The sequence below is a fragment of the Xenopus tropicalis genome, chromosome 4, assembly GCF_000004195.4.
Source record: "Xenopus tropicalis strain Nigerian chromosome 4, UCB_Xtro_10.0, whole genome shotgun sequence".
Classification (NCBI taxonomy): Eukaryota; Metazoa; Chordata; class Amphibia; order Anura; family Pipidae; genus Xenopus; species Xenopus tropicalis.
The window spans coordinates 46,727,252-46,751,368 of record NC_030680.2 but is presented as its reverse complement, the minus strand read 5'-3'; the positions used below and the strand labels follow the sequence as shown (position 1 = coordinate 46,751,368).

General features: G+C 39.1%; 1 protein-coding gene across 6 annotated transcripts; it reads left to right on the top strand.

Moving 5' to 3' along the window:
• LOC100498440 (securin-like) lies at positions 1-23,801 on the top strand. 6 transcript variants are annotated; one of them, XM_004913492.2, is made up of 6 exons: positions 1-135; positions 3,806-3,891; positions 10,292-10,434; positions 12,234-12,309; positions 14,374-14,532; positions 23,655-23,801. In XM_004913492.2, the coding sequence occupies exons 2-6, from the start codon at positions 3,810-3,812 to the stop codon at positions 23,723-23,725; spliced, it is 531 nt and encodes a 176-aa protein (XP_004913549.1). In that variant the 5' UTR covers positions 1-135; positions 3,806-3,809; the 3' UTR covers positions 23,726-23,801. The 6 variants fall into 6 exon arrangements, with proteins under 6 accessions (XP_004913549.1, XP_004913552.1, XP_004913547.1 ...); XM_004913495.4 differs by having other exon boundaries at positions 2-135; positions 10,253-10,434; positions 14,431-14,532; XM_004913490.4 differs by having other exon boundaries at positions 2-135; positions 10,253-10,434.
• The last annotated feature ends 316 nt before the right edge of the window (positions 23,802-24,117 follow it).

Sequence of the window (24,117 nt, the reverse complement as noted above, 5' to 3'; positions counted from 1 at the left end):
GACTGGGTGCTGCACGGTCAAGTCTTTGAGAAGTATTTTCAGGTGACGGCTACTAGACGCGGCTTCTCTGTTTTGTGGGTGGCTACTGATTCTGATTTCTAGCTGGCCTTGTTTGGTAACCGCAAGAAGTTACAGGTAGTTGTGGATGCTTGATTAAATTTCACTTTCCCAGCCTGGTGCTTTGATGTTCTTTACTCTTACCGTAAGTCACGAGGCGAACCGGCGTTACTTTCTTGGTCCGTGAGCAAGCGTAACGTTGTGTCGTGTGTTGCCTTTGCGCTGGCGGGTAAAGGCCGTTTGTGTGTGTGTTTTTTTTTGTTTTTTTGTTTTAACTTGCAGTTCTGTGTAGTGGCGTATATCTAGCCAAATCTATTGTCTGTAAGTTTAACTGTACTGCTTATGACTCTTGTCCCTAGAGACATCCAGTGACTGAAGTGGGGATGCAGTAAACGAGGGTTTTTTTTCTCTCCCACCCTACACCCAATCCCATATTTTATTGATTACAGCACAGCTTTGAATTATGTATTCCGATTGAGTGTTCTTAAAGGGCAAGAAACCATAGACTCAGGGGGCACTAATGTTATGTACCCCATGAATTGTAGTTGTTTGTTCATTGCCCTGTTCTTCATTTACGTGAAAATAGCTCTGTGCCACATTATACCTTTTCCAAATGGCTCCCTAGACTTTCATAAAATGAATTTTTTTTAATTTTTTTTTTTGCGCTTATGGTACATGGCTAGACAAACATCTAGCTTTTTGACCTCTTACAAGACACAAAGCTGAATATTTTCTACTTTGCACTTTCTTGCATTTTGTCTCTTATGGTACAGGTATAGGACCCATTATCCAGAATGCTCGGGACCAAGGGTATTCCGGATAAGGGGTCTTTCCGGAATTTGGATCTCAACACCTTAAGTCTACTAAAAAATCAATAAAACATTAATTAAACCCAATAGGGTTGTTTTGCATCCAATAAGGATTATTTATATCTTAGTTGGGATCAATTACAAGGTACAGTTTTATTTCTACATAGAAAAAGGAAATCCGTTTTACAATTCTGAATTATTTGATTATAATGGAGTCTATGGGAGATGGGCTTTCCGTAATTCGGAGCTTTCTGGATAACGGGTTTCCGGATAAGGGGTCCGATACCTGTACTAATGTCTAGCTTTGTATTGTGTTCTAGAGATTATTCCCACTGCAATCCACCTTGTCCTACACAAGGGGGAATTCACAAAAGTGGTGATAATGAGACAAAATAAAAGTGGAGGGAGATTTGTTGGATTTTCCACCTAACTCTCAAATCTCTATCTCCACTTTTGTGAATTTGTTTTTTAAACAGGCAGCTTTCAGATTTTGTCCTTTTGCCAACATTTTATAAATTTGCTTTTAGCTCTTCGTAAATCTGTCGTCATCAAACCCAGTCCCACAGCTACATGAACCATGGAATAAGGATTTTGCCAGCAGTATTTGTCATTTCATTTTGGGGGTATTTCCTGAAGGGAAACTATACATCATTTTCAAGACAAGCTGGGCTTTCTAATGTGTTCTATATTTGTGTAATTCCACTTCTGTAACAAGATTTAAGGGTCTAAATAGCTTCTTCTCTAGCCCCTACTGACCAGCAGCAACATGCTTGGTAAAAAGGGGCCCAACTGGACTAAGACCCACCAGGTTTTTATCCAGGGCCAGTCCAACCCCAATGTCCCAGTTTGGGTGCCAGTGTGTATGTGCTATTTTCTGATCACCAAGATGGCAGCTGGGAACAGAAGGGGCACAGCTAAAGGTGGGGGCCAATGCAGCTCTGTAGTTCTGGACATGCTATGAGGGCTCAAGTTAGTTGCAACAAGTGTCAGTGAAGTGATTAAAGAGGGGGGCACTGCTGCTAAAAATTTGCCTGGAGGCTTTACTTTTCCTTTAAATAAAAATGTATACAATGTTATTATTGCCTCATTGATTAAGCTAAAACAAGCATAATCATGCAAATGCGAGGGGGGGGGGAATGAAACATATGTGCAGTATGAAGCAAGGAGGGAAAGGAAGGGAGAATACCTTTTTTAAAGATGGCTGCCTGTTCAAGAAAACAATGTGAAGTAAGTGTGACTCAGTAAATATTTGATTAGGTGAGCCAAAAGTGTGGCGGTTTTACTAAACAATAGGAGGACTATTGGGCAGTATGCTTTTTATATTTTGACTTGCATTCTCCTTTAAAGTTTGGTGCATCCTCTTCAATTATTTCCTTTTTAAAATGGGTTTTTCATGAAATTTCTCTGAATTCTCTGGTTCCTCCTAAGGCTAATGCCACATGAGCATTTTCTCGGCAAGCCGAAGAATGCTTGCTGAGAATACGCCCCGCTACTGTAAATTTAGCCTACCTTGTGCCTGCACCCAAATGAATGGAATGGCCTCTGGTGCAGGCACATGTGGCAGATATCCGCGTAAAAATGTGAGCCTTCGTATTTTCGTCGGATATCGGCTACATGTGCCTGCACATTCATTCGGATTGGGGCGCAGGTAGCAGCGTATGGCTTTATTTTTGGCAAGCGTTTTTTGTCTTGTCAAAAATATACGCCATAAGCGAAGTGCCATTGTCCTAAACCATTGGGGAGGGGTTGGTCTTTTTAATTTGGAAAGCAAATGCATTATTTATTTTTTAAATAATTATCCCAATGAAAGCAAAAAATTCATAGGTTGTCCTGGGTTACTGCCCAGGTGCACATTTGCCCACTCTTTACAAATGAGCCTCTAATTATATTGACCTAAACATGAGTGGAACACCATTATGCAGGACAGTTATTGGTGCACTGGTAACTGTTTTTGCAAGAACCTAACCTGAAACAGCTTTGGTTTTCCTGTTTAAGTGAGGAAATGTTTTAATGTGATTAAAGTAGGCAAGTGTGTTCAGCACAAGCCTTGTTGTTTAAACTGTTTGAGTAAAGGCATATACTTCTCAAATTTTGTAAAGTAATATAATGTGGATCATAATGTTTTATCTAGACCTTGTGGACCTCTGTGTGACTGTTTGCATGCTAAAACCTTTGTATTATGACTAGGTTTCATGCTTGGCAAGTGTAATTCCTACAGCCCAATTGGAACTTTAATGGCAGGTCACATGGTTTGGTAGCTTATTGTTTATATAGCTACTACAGTACTGTTTTTATTGGTGCCAGACTAACTGTACAGACTGTAAATCGTAAGTCACTGAAGTAACTTGATAAAGAAATTGTAGCTTATAACTTGCTATAGAATTAAACAATTTTTTAATTGGTATTGAGTTATTTACCATTTGCCAGTTATCTGATGGGGGTCACTTGCACCAGTAACCAAATGTTCTGCTATTTTATACAGTCTTATTACCCTAGCAACCATAAACTTGTTTAGAAATTCCTTGAATATTCCTGTCTCAGTCTGTCTATGTAAAGGTGAACTGCTCCTTTAGTAGTAATGACCACTTTGCCATCTGTCATTTCTAGCTTGTTGGCTAAATTCTAAATACCCTGACTAGCCCCTAGTGGTGATTGCACTAATACTGCAGGTGTATTCCTGATTGCTTGACCTGCAACTGCACCAACAGCAATTACCAGTCTAGGATATGCAAGGGGTAATTTGAACATTTTTCCACCTGTGAGCTGTAAATCATGTGGGTGGCAAAACAGACACCAATAAAAAAAAAAATAAAAACATTTTTTTGGCAGACTAAGTGAGAATTTTATTCAGAGCTATACTGTGTTCTTAGAATCATAATGTCTGTAAAGCTTAATCTTTAAGATTGGATGGCAACTGACTGTAGTTTTTATGCTTTTAGCAAAATGGCAACTATAGTTTTTGTCGATCAAGAGAATGGTGATATTCGCAGCATGTTGCCTAAAGATCATGGAACATTCTTGAGCTGTAAGTATCTTGCCAGAACTGTAGCACACTTGGACTTGCATGGTTCAATTAATGGGGGGGGGGGACATAATCCATGGTAATAAGCTTGCTGAACATGTGGAGATATATATATATATATATATATATATATTAAAACAAAGGGTATAGCCGCAGTGACTTTACAGTTTGCAGGCCTTTTGGCATTCAGATACAGGATGTACTCATGGTTTAAACTTGCATGTTACTGGTCTAAATGCACAATTGCTGTCAGATATTGTCCAAAGGATTGACAGTCCTTTTGGCTCTTGTTTCATTTAAGGGAGACATATTGGGCTAAACATTAATCCTATCTCTAAAAATGGCCCCTTTATTGGAGCTCCCTATAGATCAATATGTTCTTCGTCCTTGTTTCAAATGAAGGGTGGGTGTGTTCTGTCCTAAAAGTCCCTGCCAAAAGCAGAGTCGGAGGGGGATAGCCAATTTCAGCCCTGCAGTCAAGCAAAGACTTATGTGCCAATTTCTTTGGTGTGAGATATTTATCCAAACACTAGTGAGAATTGCTTTAGGGGATGCTCTATACCAGGGAATATACATGTCCACAAGCAACTAGATATTGGATATGGGTATATAACAGGGGTGGGCAAACTTTTTGGCTCACGGGCCACATTTACTCACCCCAGGGCGGGCAGGGCCAGCGTTATGCCCCCTTCGTCTCTTTAATTCCGGCCCGCCAATGACACCAAGTCTCGCGTGATGAGACTTGGCGTTGTCGGCGGGCCGGATTAAAAAGGCCAAGGGGCCGGATGTGGCCCGCGGGCCGTAGTTTGCCCACCCCTGGTATATAACATATTTGCAATTTTAAATGTCAATCTGCGAAAAGACCTATATGTTGCATTAATGGGAGCACCAGCTCAAGGGATGACAAACCTACAAAGGAGACTAATCGGATATTTCTGGCAGCAAGACAAGTCCTAGCGAGATCTTGGAAATCCCCTTCTATAAACTATAATTTACTTAACCCCAAAATTGACTGGATTTTTTTAAATGAAAAGCTAACATGTATCGCACTAGATAAATACCGTAGTATAAACTGATCCGAATATAAGCTGAGGTACCTAATTTTACCTAAGAAAACTGGGAAAAACTTATTGACTCGAGTATAAGCCTAGGGTGGGAAATGCAGCCGCTACTGCTAAGTTTCAATAATCAAATAAATAATAGATAACTGATCACTGTCATTGTACTGGGGGTCAATGTCTGGGGTTACTGTGTCATATATTGCTGGGCTACTGGATCATATATTGCCATATACCATGTCATTGAGGGCCACTGTATAAGTAAATGCTTCAGTATCTGTTTGATACCTTGTTTCACCTTGTCAACATCTTGAAAAGCTGGGGCAATTGTGTCAGTTTGCTGGTGCAATAATATCACAATGTTGGGGTCAATGTGATGTGTTTCTAGGCCACTGTAAAGGAGAGTTACATTGCTGGTCTGTGCAGTGAGTGACAGTGCTTTCCAATGTGGGACATGCTTAACTAAAAGTTAACTAAAAGGTTGCCTTTTTCTTTAAGGGCATGTACATGTACAAAAAAATCTAGATTTTGTTGCATAATGTTGTGCTATGAATTGGTGCAGATGTAATTAACCACTTTACATTTAAGTGAATGAAGGTAGTAAAGTTCATAAAATGTTTTTTTTAGTTAATGTAATAAGCCACCTTTTTATAAGATATATCAGTCAATCACATATCTTACTTCAATGCTCTAATTACCTGTCATTGTGGCGTGGTAAGGGCCTGTCTGATAATTCAAATTGAAAAAATGAATGTTTATTGCCATTATGCTGAGGGCAGATTGTATCTTAAAGGGGAACTATCATGAAAATTTTTTTTTGATATAAGGTAGATCTCATTACAACAGTCAACTTTGTAAATATGATTGATTAAAAGTTATGAATCGTTTCATTGCTATAGTATGCTTTTCTGTATGTGACTGGCTGCACACATTCTTTGACTCTGTATCTCACTGAGCTCTAAGTCGGGGTCGGGTTTTGATTGACAGGTGAAGCTCAAATTCTTATTGGTTGCTAGCATCTGCACAGGTCCTTTACCTTTAACGTTTTTTCTCAGGACACCAGGACTGGTGAACAACACTTGGCTCCCTTTTAAACCACAAAGGTAAAAGCACAGTAGCACATGCGTTCATTTTGCAAAGGACCCCCCCCCACAAGCGCCGGTAGACATGCTATGCTCGACGCGATGGGACACATGCGATCAGCAATGCCCGATCATCGGCAGCGCCCCCCCACCCCCGTCGAGCGCCTGTGCTACCTCTGACAGCAATGCCGAGCATCGGCAGCACCCCCCCCCCCTGTTTGTTGTGCACTTACTGAGATCAGCAATGCCCGATCATCGGTAGACAGCTACCCCCCCCCACTTGCAAAAATGCTACCTGTTTGTTGTGCACTTACCGAGATCAGCAATGCCCGATCATCGCAGCACTAACCCCCCCCCCCCCCCGCCCAAAGCGCCTGTGCTATCTCTGACATAAATGCCCATCGGCAGCATCCCTCCCACGGGACGAGCGCCTGTGCTGGTATCCTGTGCGATACCCGATCATCGGCAGCACCGCCCACCCCCCGTCGAGTGCCCGTGCTACCTCTGATCATCGGCAGCACCTCCCCCACATACAAAAATGCTACCTGTTTGTGCACTTACTAGCCTGGAAATGTGTCAGTTTAATTGCTAAATTATCATGAAGAATAGAACTGTTTGCTTTATAGAACCTAGTTAGAATAAACCACAATGTGTGACGTGTGACAGTGTCTTTCACTTAACATCTATTGAAAATATACATTTATATAAAGTATATGCAACCCTCTATTTAACACATATGACTTTTAGGTAGAGTTTAAGGGAAAATTTTGGGAAATGTACAGGGTGAGTAACAGAGGGATATCTGGCACTGTTTAGCTCTTGTTTGTTCGGGGCAGTGTAAAATAAGTCATTTACAGCAGTTATGTGTGGCTAAAACCCACCAACCAAGTACAGTCTGCCAGTTAGGTGTGGACTTGCATTCAGCTTCCATGTTTAATATTTTGTTGTGCAGGCATGAAATGTACACATCATGCCCGATCATCGGAGATTATGTCCATAGCATATTACCCACACTCCATGGTGATTGTCGATTGGTGTACGTGATCTGCGTTTTGGGGGGGTTAGTATTGGGGGGGTGCTGTGCGATGGTGGTTTGGGTGCAACCACACAATGTTGTGCCTGTCCGCTGCTTACTATTATCAACTCCAGAAAGACCTTGAATGTGCTGGTATCCATGTATAAGATTGTAATGATTTCTAACAATTACATGGCACTTGACTGATTCAATACAATCAGTGTTTTCATATAGAGACTGGCACAGTAAATTATGTATTGTTTGCTACAAAAGTATGTATCACTTTGCTACAAAGGTATGTATGCTTGCTTGCTACAAAAGTATGTATCACTTGCTACAAATGTATGTATATATGCTACAAAAGTATGTATTGTTTGCTACAAATACTGTTTCCCATTCTTATTGTTTGTATATAAACTCGTATGGAGTATACATTTTATTCTAAGACTTCCAAACAAGAAAAAGATCACAATTTTGCAGACTATTTCTACCCATAACGTAGTGCCTTGTGACAATATGCACTAGGTTATTGGGGAAAGCTTGTTTAGTTTTGTATACATTTACTTTATCATTTATAAAGTGAGAAGAGGTATTTAGGTAATTTCAAGATAAAATAAATCCTTGCAAAATATATTAAAATAATTGTTATAGGGAAAAATAACTGTCCTTTCTGCAAAGAAAAATGGCACAAAATGTAATTTAATGCTTACAAATTAGGCTTTTCACTCTTGAAAATTTACTTAGGAAAAAATCACTCAGGGACCAATCATGGTTAATTTGAATAACAATTAGTAAGTGAGTCAAAACCCACTTGTATAGGTGCCACTTGTATAGGTCAAAAACTACCAAATTTCCTAAGCACTGCTCCAGAAAGCTGCATACTTTAGATTTCAAGGCCAAAAAATCCACTAACAGAAGGTTTATACCAGAAAATTGTACGTTTTTAACAGGGAAAAGATTCTGGGGAATCCAGAATAGGTAGAACTGACTGTCTACTCCAAACTATCAAGTGATTTTTTTAAAGAAATCTCTTCAAAGCTTCCAGTCTAAAGTATCTTATCTCCTACAGGCCATAAAGTAACCAAATAAACTACCCTAAATATGAACGCCAGGGGCCAACTGAACAGTTTGATGCCCAATATGTATAGGTTTAGCTAAGTATGTGGTATGTAGGGGCCCCAATGTGAACCCCCATATGTACTGTCATTTCTGCCATTTCAGCTCCAGCAAAATCAACACATTTACATAATTTTATGTGGGATAAAGCTACAAAAAAGTACCCTCACCCCAGAAAGCCATATATTTTTGGATAGTACACATACCCCAGATTTCAAAATGGGTACCCGTGTCTTTCTACTCCAAAGTACAAAGCTGCAAAGCTTTCCTAACTTAGCCAATTTTTATGACATTTTAAAAAAATCACCTCAAAACTTCCACTATGCAGCATCTTATTTTCTACAGGTCATTAGGTACTTAGATAAAACTCCCTAAATATGAACCCCATAGGTCTACTGTTATAACTGAACAGTTTGATGCACATGTCACTTAGAGACCCCAAAATATACCTTGTGCACAATAATTTCATTGCTAAACTTTACCTAATTCATAAACACATGGCAGTTTTATCTGGGGTAAAAGCTGCAGAAATGTAGGAAGTCCCCTGAAAACCATATATTTTTGGAAAGTACAGATTATGACAAATCCAAAATTGGTAAAAAGTCCTTTCTACACAAATATGCAAAGCTTTCCTAAAGTTAGTGGTTTTTTATGACTTTTCTGTAAAACGCCTAAAATTGTTGCGATTTATCTCTGTATTTGACTGAGTGTGCAGACATAACTCTGCCAATAAAATCAGAAGGTTCATGTATATGAAGAGAACCGCCTTACATTTCTCAGAAGGAGCTTTCAAAATAACAGTTGATGTGAGGGTGCTATTCAGTATGGAGGAGGGAGGGTGGGACTTTGCTAGTTGCTAAGTGACATCACAGCAAGGGTGTAGCCACTCCCATTCAGCAATTGCTTGAACTGTCTCTCAGAGAAAGAAACCTAACTCTATGTAATAATATCTAATTTTTTTTAAAAAGTAAGCATTTCTTAAAAAGAGATATATTTGAAGATTTTAATATTTTCATCTGCACTATCCATTTGGACAATTTGATTTTCATGATAGATCCCCTTTAAAAGGAGGAGTAAAGCCAGTGATAGACCACAGGCTCCAGAAAGGCTCATGGTCAAAACACCCATATCTGCTTCCCATGAGATTTAGTGCAACACTGATACCACATTGCAGAATTCTTAGAACCTATGGCATAGTCTGACTTACATTCGCCAGCTCCTTCACTGTCCTTGTATGCTCTGTGCTCTCGGCCTCTATCGTCATAAGCACTCAGCAAGCCAAAGGAAAGGGGGGTTGGTGCGACCAAGGAGCAGTGACTTGGGACAAATGCAAACTAACTGTTGCTGTATATACTTTTTGAGCACATTTTTAGTGCTGAAAAACTCTGCTTATACTCGCGTATATGCGGTACCCATTGTTTCTTAAAATCTGGCAACCATGGATAGACTATAGATTTGGAGGGACTCTTTTTATACCCAGTAACTATCTATCTAACGAAGTAGTATTAAAGTGTTCTTAAATTGAATTATGTGACTAACCTTTTCTTTTTGATTTACTTTTCTTTTCTCTTTTACTATGGAAATATATTTGTCGTTCCAGCAAATAAGTTGACCGGCACAACGAGTGTAATGCAAGCGGGGCTTGGCCCTCTGCGTGTTTTTTCAAAAAAAAAAATAGCTGCTATTTGCGAAGTTGCCTTGAATGGAGATTTCCGTGACTTTGGCAAATCGCAGTGCCGTGAATGCCATCCCACCGGCGATTTACATCCTAGCTGGTGGGATGGCATTTCAGGGATTTTTAGTCGCCAACGACAAGGGAGATTAGTCGCATGGTGACTCTCTCCCCGTGTGTCACAGCCCTTAACTGGGAAGCAGTGGCCCTCCCTTAGTTGCTGTTCGAACAAATGTGTGAATACAATGAAGTGATACTTTTGCATAGTGCTGGATTTTTCAGTCTCTCAAATATCATGGTCACTACTATCATGATCACTATCTCCTACCTTCATTTTATGTACAAATTTTTTTTTTTGTATGTTTTTGTTTTGTTTTTTGTAACTGTATATTGAAGAAATCTTAAGATAATGTTTCAACAGCAAAACCTCAATCCAGAAAGGGTGTGGTGTCTTTCCCAGGTAAAGTATTTGGTGATTCTGAAATCGTGTCCAAGCCTTCCAGAAAAGCCCTGGGAAATGTAAATAAGCAGATCTTGCAAAACAAAGCAGTGATGGCGCAGAAAATCAACTTTAAACAGAACACTGGATCCATTGGCAAAAAGGTAAACAATTGAAATGCCTTTATTTACAGATGAGCTATGAAATTGCTTTTAACAAAGGCTTTACCTTGCTGCTCTACTAAATTTCAGTAAACCACTTGGTAGCATATAATACCTCTGTTTCCACATTATATAGACACTCCGTGATGAATATTTTCCTTTTTGCTTTGCAGAAAATGCAATGTTAGATAACTTATTGACCAAGTAAGCATAAGGAAAGATCAATAAACCTACTGTCATGTGAAATGGCTTACTATAGGATGTTAAACCCTCTTTAATCACCTTAAATCATTTTCGTGCAGCAGAAGCTTCAGGGGGGGGGTACAGTAGTACCACTACTGTACTCTCTAAATACCAGGTTTTTGATTAACTGGTCAGGTTTTTCCTAATAACACATGTTATCACAGTTTGATAGAATATATAAAATCTATCTCTATCATCTATCATATATATTAGTGGTACAGTGAGGGAAACTAAGTGACTGAGTACAGCAGAGGTCCCCAACCTTTCTTACTTGTGACTTACTTTTACAAATGTAAAAAGACTTGGAGAGCAACACAAGCATGGAGGTGCCCAATAAGAGCTAAGATTGGCTATTGGCTATGCAAACTAACTGCTTTCAGGAGGCTTTATTTGGTAAATAAGTAAATCTTGTTTTTACTCAAAACTTGCCACCAAGAAAGGAATTCAAAAATAACTACCTGGTTTGGGGCACTGAGCAACATCCAAGGGGTTGGTGCGTAACATTTTACTTATGAGCCACTTGTTGGGGATCTCTGGAGTACATTGACATGGAGAATCTATGAAAAAAGGTTTTCCTTGTTCTTTAAAGGAGAAAGAGAGGTTGAATCACTGGTGCATGTTTAAGCCTTAAGAAAAACTTATCTCAAGCTTACCTTTTATTGACTAACTCGGTAAAAATTGCATCGCCTAACAACTAAAGAAAATGTAAACACAGTATTACGCCTTACTACCCTCTTTACTTTGTCAAAGCATGCAAATGAGTTACTGGCTCAGTTTTGCACTTGGACTTCAGAGCTGCCCTTGTTCCTTTAGTGTGCTGGGCAAAAGATTTATCACTTCTGATTTGCCTAATGGTCGATTGACAGTCGAAGTGAAGGTGACACTTTAATCCTGTGAAGTGGGCTAATACAATTGATAAAGGAACAGTAACACCAAAATATGAAAGTGTTTTAAAGTAATTAAAATGTAATGTACTGTTGCCCTGCACTGGTAAAACTGGTGTATTTGCTACAGAACACTCCTATAGTTTATATAAATAAGCTGCTGTGTAGCAATGGGGGCGGCCATTCAAGCTGGAGAAAAGGCACAGGTTACATAGCAGATAACAAATACTCTGTAGAATACAATGGCATTTTATCTGTTATCTGCTAAGTAACCTGTGCCTTTTCTCATACAAATGGCTGCCCCCGGGGCTACACAGCAGCTTTGCTTATATAAACTATAATAGTCTTTCTGAGGCAAACACACCAGTGCAATGCATTATATTGTAATTACTTTAATACACTTTCATATTTTTTGTTACTGTTCCTTTAACTTCTCAGTGCTCTCTTCTGAACTTTTGCAAACTTAACCAACTCTGTATGTTTAATAATGGCAGTTCTATATGGTTTTTAAGTCACTAACACTGTCAAAGTCTAGATGAGATGCTTCTCTGCATTTTTTTTTTTGTTTTACGGTTTCTCACTAATGCAGGGAGGAAGGTTTCATAGCCTGAAAGTCATAGTTGTGCTGTTTTATTTAAAAAAAAAAAAATAATAAAATAAAAATCCTCTTTGAAGGTGACTTCTTCAAACCTGCAACCTGTGAAAGACTTGTATCCTGAAATTGAGCACTACTTTCCTTATAATCCTTTAGGTAAGTCTCCCTTGCAGAACTTTGAAATTTTTTCCCTAGTTTGGCTGTTATTGCAAAGTAAATAAGGTTTGTATTATACATATTGCAGACACAGCCCTCTAGTGACCAAAAGAGGGAAATAATGCAGTATATAAAGATAAAGTCCGCAAAAAATAAAGTTAAAATATTGATCTTTATGTACCAATAAAAAAAAATCATACCCCATGTATGCAGCTTACGTGTTTCATGCTTATCTAACACTTAAACATAAGCTCACCAAAGTTTTGTTTACACATCTATATATACATGGTAAAACATACACACTTAAGCTTAAAACCAATCAATGTAGCCTTCAGCACCCACTACAAACATTTCATCCAATTAACTCCAGGTCCAAAATCAGTTATAAAGAGCATTAGAAAATACATATCACAGGGTTAAATAGTAAAAATACATAGGTTTCAGAATAATTTTCACAAAGCAAGTAACATCAAAAGTAAAATTCAAACCTAAAGGACACTGTTTAAGGCAAGCTGTACATCCTGCCAATCTTGTTTCTGTGCCATTTTGGGGGAAGCAGATACCCATACCCATATCCATGCACTGGTTACACAATGAGATGGTAAGGAGGGAGGGGGAATGTGAGGAGTACAGTGACATCTAAAGTTCTGAATTGAAAGTGAAAGTAACTGTCCACCCCACACCCTATGCCTAAGGCAGAGGCAGGTTAGGCAATATATGATTGACAGCTGGGACTTTTAAACGCTTACCATATATACTCGCGTATAAGCCAATCTGAATATAAGGCAAGGTACCTAATTTTACCTAAGAAAACTGGAAAAACGTATTTATTTAAATATAAGCCTAGAGCGGGAAATGCAGCCGCTACTGCTAAGTTCAATAATCAAATAAATAACAAGATAAAAAAATAATAAATAACTTAAGGGAAAGAAAATGCTACAGCAGCAGACAAAAGCAAGTTTGGGAAGGCTAAGGAAGCTGCCATACTAATTATCAAGTACTTGCCATCCTGCTGTGTGCACTCCCGTCCTGCTGTGTGCGCTCCCCTGTGTACATTCCCCAAGCTGACTAGCAACCACTAAGTTACTGTACCACTTACTTACTCTGGCTCGTTGTGCAGATGGATGTTCAGATGTTGCGCGCACCCACTCTCCTACCCTCCTCCCTGTGGACGGACGTGTGTCCGTGCATACCTGCCGACTCTGACTCTGGATGTACAGATGTAACGCTCATTGTGCACATGGATGTGCTGACTCTGGCATTCAACGAGCCAGAGTCAGCACATCCATATACTCGAGTATAAGCCGAGGGTTACCTTTTCAGAACATTTTTAGTGCTGAAATAGGAAGTTTTATTAATTGTAATAGTACAGCAGTAATATATTTGGGGACTTGCCAAAACTGCAAAAACAATGTGGGGTGTTCAATGCGAGCCCTGAAAGACAAAGTTAGAGAACACATTGGTCAAATTTGTAATAAGTTATGCATTCAAGAGCAATGTCACTAGACATTGCAGAGTGCAATAATAGCGATAAATTTCGGTACAGGTGATGGAACTGGTAAAAAGGCAGGAGAGGAGGAGATACCCTTACCCTTCTCCATAAGCGAAGTATATTGGATCTTTTATTTAACACACATGGTTTGAATTTTACTTTTGATGTTACTTGCTTTTTGTGAAAAAATATTATTCTGAAACATATGTATTTTTACTATATAGCCCTGTGATATGTATTTTCTAATCCTGTGTGTGTAAATGCGTTATCCCTTGCATAACTGACTTATTATGTGGTTCACTGTGTAGATATGCATTTGGCTTCCATAAGGGAAGTAAAATGGTGACCAATATTGCAGTACACTAAATGCATTTGTTTATAAATGGCATTCCTTGTAAAGCAAGTGCTGCAGCATGTACTCATGCACGGAGTTGAACAGGAAACGAAAATGCTAGCTAAGGATGAGGACTTCAAGGCATCAACCACTTCTTTCCAAAATCAGATCTGCAGAGATGACTTTCTCTAAATATGTAGTGCTTTGCAAATAACTTTTGGATATTGTTTCCTTGCAGACTTTGAGAGTTTTGATATTCCAGAAGACCATAAACTCAGTCACTTTTGCTTAGCAGGTGTGTCACTCCTGGTTCAGGATAATGAAGTTGTAAGGTTTGATGCCTTAACAAATATTCAGCTGTGTCCATTAGAGATGCCATTATTTAACACGGATTCAGGTCAGTTTATAGCGAGGTCTTTGGCATTTTGTGATCTATGCTTGATCAGACTTCTGAAACTAGTCGGTGAAAGGGGAAATGGCTCTTTGAAGTTCATAAACATTGTTTAATCTTTTCTAACATTCAATATTCTGGAATGGTTATGTGGAAGCTGGGTCCATTAGTCATTGTCCCACTGGTCTTCACTTTAACGGTTCGGTGCTGGGTGTATTAATCAGGAGTAAAGAGTATACAGTAGGTGTAAAGAGAAACTAATGGCTAATCATCCGAATCAATTGTTTGATGTCTTAGAACCCAACCCCCCACAATAACATACCTTAGACTCTGCATTCAGTCTGATCTGGTTTCTAAATTATAAATCTCCAGCCTCTCCTTTCATCTACTTCCTGGTACAGTGCAAGGCCTGCCCCCTCCTGCTGAGTGCTCATCTCTTTGACTACATAATAGTTAAGACTACATAATACTTAATAGAAAGCCTTCTGGGCATGCCTGACTGAGAAGAAGCTTTGCACACTTGCTCCTGCTCCACTGTGCAGCAGTGTGTCTTTTTTTTTTTTTTTTTGTTCTGTTTTCACTGATGTCTGACACTGAATACACATAAATGCGAAAGTGCTTCACAAATGGTCTGTGTAACCAAATCACAATTCATATTTGTTGAAAACCTCATAGCAGCATTCTGTTAAGATACCTATAAATTGTTCTAAAAATGTGCAATTTGACAGTGTAGTGAGTTCAACACCACAGTTGAATCAATTAAAGGTGCAAGCAATCGAAAACAATAAAAGGAATCTTAATTAATGTGATTTAATCCCATTCTAAAACATTGATTTTACCACTATCAGCAAATATTAAAAGCTTGTGATTATATATTTCAATAGTACTATAGTGCAGAACTTAGTGTTTAAAAGAATCCAAAGTCAACTTATGCTGCAAGTTTTCAACAATCTGTGCTCGTGCATAATTTTTTTAGAACTGGATTAAATCACTGTTAATGGATTGTGCTTGCACTTGCATCTTTGATTCAACTGTGGTGGGTAACTATAAAGGTCCCCATACACGAGCCGACTATAGCTGCCGATATCGGTCCCTTGGACCGATTTCGGCAGCTAATCGGCCCATGTATGGGCACAACAGAGCTGCCTGGCCGACTGATATCTGGCCTGAAATTGGCCAGATCTCGATCGGCCAGGTTAGAAAATCCGGTTGGATCGGGGACCGCATCGGCTCGTTGATGCGGTCCCCGAACCGACTGCCCCATAAGCTCAAATGTAATCCGATCGTTTGGCCCCAGGGCCAAATGATCGGATTTTTTTTTTTTAAGTCCCTTGCTACCCAATATCACCCACCCGTAGGTGGGGATATCGGGTGAAGATCCGCTCGCTTGGCGACATCGCCAAGCGAGCAGGTCTTATAGTGTATGGGCACCTTTACTCACTGAACGGTCATATTGCAATTTTTTTTGTACATTTTAGAACAATTTAGGTATCTTCAAACGGGGAATGCTGGTATGAGACTTTCAACAGATATGAATTGTGATTTATATAGGGATGCACCGAATCCAGGGTTCAGGATTTGGCCAAGATTCAGTTTTTTTGTTTTTTGCAGGATTCGGATTCAGCCGAATCCATGCTCCTGGCCGAACCGAATCCGTTTATGTGACAAAGTTGAGTGGTTTTGAAAATGTAACCCTTCCATAACCTAATAGCATATGCTAATTAGGATTCTGTTTGGTATTTGATCGACTCCTTTACAAGGGATTCTGGGTTTGGCCAAATCCAAAAAAGTGTATTTGGTGCATCCCTGGATTTAGGTACATTGGCTTTCAGCTTGTGAAGCACTTTCATAAGTACATGTTTTGTTTGTTTTCAGTGAGTTATGCAGTCAAGGTGCTGGAGATTTGAACTAAGGGATTTTATTCTGCGGGTTTTTTTAAAGAGGGAAAAAAATGTACTATAACAAACCCCTTAATAGCTGATCAGCTATTATCCTGGCTTCTGCTTTAAACCCAGTGGGTGAGCTTTAGCCTGTAGGACAAGCCCATGTAAATGGGACTTTTCTAGGAGCCTTAAGGAATTTCTTCCCAGAATTCTGTTATGACTTAAAGGAACAGTAACACCAAAATTTATTGTTTCAAATATCCCTTCTAGACACTTTATTTAACACATACCATATAGAAACTGCAATATTATAACTAGGCATAGAATAAATAACATTACCAGTGATGCATAGGACATAGTGAAAACGGCAATACGGCGGCTGCTTGACTTCCGCTTTAAACCAGAAGTTAATTTCCCCGCTTCGCTTTCAGAATCTGTCTTGCCAGTGATTAATGGCTTTATTTTCTTGCTGGATCAGGGAGAGGGAAGGGTGACGGAGGACTTATCTCCTGCTGTGTTTTGTAGCCTGTGTGATCTGAGCACTCTGGCTGAGCTTGCACAGGGAGGGGGAGGAGGGGGGAGCTGCCCAGAAAGACATCAGTTGGAAGAGACCTGCTGCCTGAGTCTGGTAATGCTATTTATTTTAAATCTGTTTATTCCTATTTCTATAATATAGATATGTTTTTATTAATGTATAGAAGTGATATTTATAATGTAAATTGTTACTATGCCTTTAAGGAATTGGCAAATAGCTTTACTGTAAAAGCTGGCTCAAAAGATCTAAACACGGTGAATATTTTAAATGAAGAGCATTTGGTTTTACCAAGCTGTTTAACTTTTTTTTTGAGTCCGTTTTACTTTTGCTGTGACCCAAGAACAGTAGGAATTTGTCTACAATGTAGTCCTTGTGTGCTTTAAATACATTAAAGGGATTTGTTCATGATTTTATGGTATGTATGTATGTATATCTTTATTTATAAAGCGCTACTTATGTACACAGCGCTGTACAGAAGAATACATTAATACAAACGGGATTATTAAGGTAATAGATAAATACAAAGTATAATAAATACAGTTGCAATAAGGTAAGAGTCAAAGACACAAGAGGATGGAGGTCCCTGCCCCGTTGAGCTTACAATCTATATATGGTGTAGTTTCTACACTACGGGGCACATTTACTAAAAATCCAATTTTTTTGGGAGGGGGGGCTTAAAACACGATATGGTGTAAATTCAGAGTAACCACAATTTCTGTTCTAAAATGTCACAAATGCTTTTGTTGTCCGGAAATTGCTTTCAACTCGAAAAATTTGGGATTTTTGGGATGTAAATTGTTAAAACTCGAAAAATTATAGTTTAAACAGACATTCGTTTCCATGAATTCTTTTTTTCATTTTTTCCAAACAGGAATTGCTCCAGCAGCCATTTTAGGAGCATTGGCACTCATTCTTGGGGAAAACAATGTTTAAAGGAGAAGGAAAAGCAAGTCACTTGGGGGTGCCAAAATGTTAGGCACCCCCAAGTGACTTGAATCGCTTACCTTGTACCCCGGGCCGGTGCCCCTGTACGGAGAGAACAGCACCAGCCCAGGGTACCTGCAGAGCTTCCTTCTTCGCCACATGCGCAGTAGAGTGAAAAGCCGAACTTTAACAGTCGGCTTTTCCACTCTACTGCGCATGCGCCTGACTCCGTCAAGGCTTAACAAAGGCGGAAGCGCATTGCCTCAGGTGCTCCGAGCTGGTGTGGTTTTCTCCTAATTAGGGGCACTAGCCCGGGGTAAGCGATTCAAGTCACTTGGGGGTGCTTAACATTTTAGCAACCCCAAGTGACTTAGCCTTTCCTTCCCCTTTAAGTTTCAGTTGAAACTGAGTGAAACTAAGAACAATGATGGGATTAATAAAAGGTGTTAAACCAAAAAACAGGGGATTAATTTGTCCTTTTAAAGGAACAGTAACACCAAAGAATGTGTTAATTTCAAAGAAATTAAACTCTAAGGTACTGCTGCCCTGCACTGGTATAAGTTTTGTGTTTGCTTCAGAAACATTACTAGAGTTTATATAAACCCTGGTGTGTAGCCATGGGGGCAGCCATTCAAAAGAAGAAAAGGCACAGGTTATATAGCAGCTAACAGATGAACCCTGTAGAATACAATGGTGTCTGTTATCTGCTATGTAACCTGTGCCTTTTTTTTCCAGCTTGAATGGCTGCCCCCATGGCTACACAGCAGCTTATTTATATAAACTATAGTAGTGGTCCTGAAGCAAACATGCCAGTTTTACCAGTGCAGGGCCAAAGTCCATTATATTTCAATTACTTTAGAACACTTTTTTTTCTTTTTTTGGTGTTACTGTTCCTTTAAGGACAGGCTGCCACTGACTATTCTATTCCTCTGCAATTCTAAGTCTCCATAAGACTCAATGGTACTGGACAGATCAAACTTGTAGAATTTTTATTTTACAAAGTTAACTAAACATTAATAAAGCACAAATTATGGGAGTTTTGAAAAAACTCAAATTTTTCTGGGAATAATGAAAGAATAGAGTTCTGGTTAAAACCCACTTGTAAATATCAGTTATCTAGAAGTAAGTAATCCGACTCTTATCTCATAATTGTAAATGTGCCCCTATGTTACAAATAATTCATTATACCATTTAAAATGCTTTTCTTGAACCCAAAAATATTTTAGCTGTAATTGATGTGTAGGCAGCCATCTCAGGTCGTAGCTGATTCTGAGCTTTCAGAAGGAGCCAGCACAACACAGAGCTGCTTTCAGATAAGCTGTCGTTTCTCCTACTCTAACTGGAGTCCTTAATTGCGTGAGCCGGACTTCGATTTTGCTGTTGAGTGTTATAGCTACCGTTATAGAAATAGATAGCAGGAGCATATATATATATATATATATATATATAATATTCCATTTCTATAAGTGTTTGGGACCCAGTCAAAGAGGTTGATCTGAGGAGGAGCTGCAAGACTACGAATATTTGTTTTAATTCACTGACCTCTCATCTCATGGAACACTACTCGCCTCGAGCGCTGAGGATTGGGTATTGTATATACCACACCCTATATACATAGCTACCGTTATGTAGGACATTGTAGCATTTTAAGCAATAGGGGAACCATTTTCTTGCTACTTTTCTATTCTGCTGGTGGGGGGTGGGTGATATCACTTTAGTTTGCAGTGCAACATGGGAATGTTAGAACATGCTTTAAGAATGTCAAATATCTCATCTGAAAAATGGCTTACAATGCAAGGTTCTGCTGGAGGAGTGTTATAAACTAATGCATTTTGTAACCACATTTTTTTTTTTTTTTTTTTTTTTTTTTTCCTGTGACAGAATCCCTTTTAACCTTCCATAGCAGTGTTGCTCAATGCTATATTCTGCAGAAAACTTTCATACCAGAGTAAACGGCCCATCAAGTTCAACCCTTCCAAGTAAACTCAGCACACACAACCTATACTTACCAATCTATACACTCGCATACATAGCTCCATTCATCTAATCTAAAGGGGTGATCTCTGCTGCGTTGATCGTTTTTATGGGAAAAAAAACACCCCCCCCCCATCTGCCTATAATCCCCCTCCCCGCTTAAATCTTCCATCCCCTTTACCAGTTTAGTTGCTCGTCTCTGCACTCTCTCCAGCACATTAATATCCGTCTTAAGGACTGTACCCCAAAACTGCACTGCATACTCAAGGTGAGGCCTTACCAGGGACCTATAAAGAGGCAAAATTATGTTTTCATCCCTTGAGTCAATGTCTTTTATATAAGACAGCACTTTATTTGCTTTAATAGCCACAAAATGACACTGTCTGGAACAAGACCACTTATCTACAAAAACCCCTAGATCCTTCTCCATTAAGGATACCCCCCAACAAACTACCATTGAGTAGATAGTTTGTGTTTATTTCTTCCAAAGTGCATAACTTTGCACTTGTCCACATTGAACCTTATTTTCCAGTTTGCTGCCCAGTTTTCCAGTTTTGTCAAATTGCTCTGCATGGAACTTATAGTTTTGCACAATTTAGTGCCGTCAGCAAAAATAGAAACTGTACTCTTATGCCCACCATAATTAAATTCATTAATAAATCATTAATAAACAAGTTAAAAAGCAAAGGACCAAAGACTGACCCCTGCGGTACTCCACTAACACTGGTCCAATTAGAAAATATTCCATTTACCATGACTCTTTGTAACCTATCCTTCAGCCAATTCTCTATCCAAATACAAATATGTTCAAGGCCAATATTCCTCAATGTGATCATTAACTTTCTGTGAGGTTAATGTTCTCTATGATGTAAAGCACACAAGAACTACATTGTGGACAAATTCTTACTGCTGTTTTTTGTAACAAAGTAGTGATGTGCAGATCAGGAAATACTCAACCTGCAAAGTGTTTCCATTTGAAAGACCCACACCCTACCAGTATAAGTGTTCCACTGTATATGCTACTTTTGCGTGCCATCTAGTTCCAAGGTACTCTTTGGGCAACCTTTCAGGTCAGACTAGTAAGTACATTTCTCACATTTGAACCTGCACACTGCTACATTAAATTGATTTCTAACCGTATTATTGGCATGTTAGACAAGGTTGGATGTTCCATTCTCTGCCAGCAGATAAGATACTCATACCATGCCTCCATGTAGCAACCATATTAATGGCACCCACATGCAGTGACCGATTCATCTCTGCTACTACACAGGCTGTATCGGCAGTTTCTCCTTCTAGCCCCCACAGAAGACTCTCTAATGGTGTGGTGGTTTTTTTTTTTTTTTTTATTTTAAAATTCAATTAAGCAACTTACACAGGGTCTAAAGTGGTATGAAACCTCAAATCTGGTGTTTGAATGGCCTAAAATAAAATCCCTTGACTTGCCTGCATCTTGGATCATAAGATTACATATTTATCATGCAGTTGAAGCTGGACTCTTGGCTGTAGGTAGTCCTGCAAAGGTGTAAACCCCTCTTAATGCTTTGGGCAAGTGTTGCCTCAAACAGGAGTCTGGTTTACCACGGTAGAATTACCACTGGAGGATTCACTTGCCTTAATGGAGAACTAAACCCTAAAAATGAATATATCTAGACATGCCATATTTTATATGGTGAATTTATCGAACCAGCATAAAGGTTCAACATCTTTATAGTAGTAGTCCAGTCCTTTTTAAAGGACACGTAAACCCCATGCACAAATTGAATCCGTGAACAGCCTTTCAATACTTGCCGCACTGGATGTCCAGAGGTGGTTAAGGCTGCAACATCCCCTTTATCACTTAGATTTCCTTCTCCTGTAACCCACTCATCCCCCTCCCTTGTGATTTTGCTTTGACTGTTGGCTTGTGGGCATGCTCAGTTCTAAGCTCGGATTACTAAATTCACCCTCCAGTCTAGCAGCCAGGGAAGAGGTGGCATTGCTGGTTCCCACAGAAACTCAGCTCTAGCTGTCTGCTTCAATTTTTTTTTTCTCCTGAGCTCAGCTTTACCATTACAGTGCTCAAACAAAGCAGAACTTTATCAAAGACGGTTCTGGTTGTGTGAGCCTGTATTCTTAATGAAATGTATGCTGAATAAGGGTCTTTGTGTGTATGCTGCTTGCAGATTTAAATGTATCCAATTATGTATCAGAAGAAAAATGGCCACCAGGTGAAAGCAACTATTTGCTTTAGGAAAATGTGATGGTGCTAGCAAGCAGAGGGGATATATGCAGTACTAATGATGCCGTTTGAGTGGGGGACTTACATTGTAGGCTTTACATGTCCTTTAAAGTTGTCTTGGGGGGACACAATATTGGACACTTCTGTTAGAGGTGTCTGACACTCACATGCTCGGTGTGCTCTGAGCAGCTTGTTGAAAAGCTAGGCTTAGGGGTTGTCTGAAATTATCAAGCAAAGAAATTGTTTGTCATATAAGCTGATCCTAATAGGCTGATTATTAAAGGACAAGGCAACTCAAAATATAATTTTTTGCCTAATAAAAGAAACCAAAATTCTAAGCAGCTTTGCAATATACATTTATTACAATGGTATTGTAATGGTTTTTGAGTTATTTGTATTTATAATTGCTATTAGAAGCAGTGCTTGCCAGTCCTTTTCTATTCTCTGCCCTGGTGGCTCAGACTGTCGAAACATTGTAAACCAAGCAGCAGACTGACAGACCTGTATTGCTGGAGAAGCAAGACCTTTGCAACATTGTTTAAAATGTAACAACCAGGAGTTCAGCAAATGCTGCTTTCAATAGCAATTACATTTACAAATAAACATTTAAGGCACTACAAATTTTTAATTATTTCATATTGGAAAGTTGCTTAGAATTGTTTTCTTTCATTATGCAAAACATTATTTTTGGGGTTGACATGCCCTTTTAAAGTCTGATGCTAATAGCACTGGTTTCTGAGCTGCCAAGCAGATTACGGCTTGTCTGTGTGAATTACTAATCGGCCATATATTATGACATATATGCAGTATATTGTGAGTTGGTCCCTAAACTCGGCAACTGACAGCAGCATAGAGCATGTGCAGTGAATCTGCAAAAAAGATGAGAAGCTACTGGGGCATCTTTTGGGGGCACAGATCTTCATTGCTAAAGGGCCATGGTTGACTTGGGCTGGTTCAGAAGCACAAAGCCTAATTTACAACATTTCTACCCTATATCTTTAGTTAAGTTCTCCTTTTAAATGAGCATCTGAATTGGAATGCTCTTTACCAATCGGTCTTAAAAGCATTCTCTAGAAGAAATGCCCAAAATGACCTCTTCAATACTGTTCGATGTTGCTATCTCTAACATTTAGAAATTGTTTTCCTGTAGTGCGGGCTGACCCAAAAATGTGCAGGCCTGGTGGGTGTGCATGCAGGACAGACTAAGTTAGTACACTGCCCCTTCTCCCAAACGTTTCATGTCTCTGAAACAGAGGCACATGCAGAAGTAGCATAACTACAACAGGTGTATGGGTCTTAAACAGCAGGTAAGTTTTTCCTAATGATGACCCCCCCCCCCATCACTACTTCCTTGTTTTAGACTTGTGGTGCATAGGTTTTAGTTTTTTATTGCATGCAGTTTGTGTAAAACTCTAAAAATGAACAGTCATGCTGTTTTGCAGTGGCATGCTACACATCTAACCCATGATACTGTTTGAGGCTGACTATGTGCTTTGTTTGTAAGATATACACTTGAACAATGTCTGTAGGTTCATTTTATAGATCACTTGTTGGCAAGAATGCTTGTTATATCCCATTTTATGTTCCACAGATTGCCTGCCGTCTCTTATCTCTCCATTATATGAAGTTACAGTGGACTTGCCTCCTTTTGAAGACTATTGATTTGTTTGACTTCAATTTGTGTCAATCTGTTTCAATTTGTCTTAAGTCTCTAATAAAAGTTTTTTTTAATAACTGCCATTCTGTCATGTCTGACTAAATTAAGTATATATCTTGTTTCAACCGAAATTATGACAGACGGTAACCTAAAGGAAAACTAAAACCAAAATGTTTGTTTTTTTTTTTTGTTTTTTTTCTTCGTTCTAAACTCAATGTATAATCTTACAGATTCTGCAGCCCTATAAGTGATCATCCATGCCCAGTAAAAGTAGTCCACAGCATCTCCACCGTCTCACTTTTTTTTGGGCCATACTTTAGTCTTGTTGGACATCTGACAATGCAAATATTGAGAATCTGTTAAAGGGGTGGTTCACCTCTAAGTTTAGTATGTTATA

Bases quoted from the DNA above. Each gene is read 5' to 3' on its own strand.
- LOC100498440 (XM_004913488.4), top strand. From the start codon at position 3,810: ATGGCAACTATAGTTTTTGTCGATCAAGAGAATGGTGATATTCGCAGC. The intron at 3,892-10,237 runs GTAAGTATCTTG...AGAAATCTTAAG, and splicing joins TCATGGAACATTCTTGAGCT to ATAATGTTTCAACAGCAAAA. The intron at 10,435-12,233 runs GTAAACAATTGA...TCCTCTTTGAAG, and splicing joins CTGGATCCATTGGCAAAAAG to GTGACTTCTTCAAACCTGCA.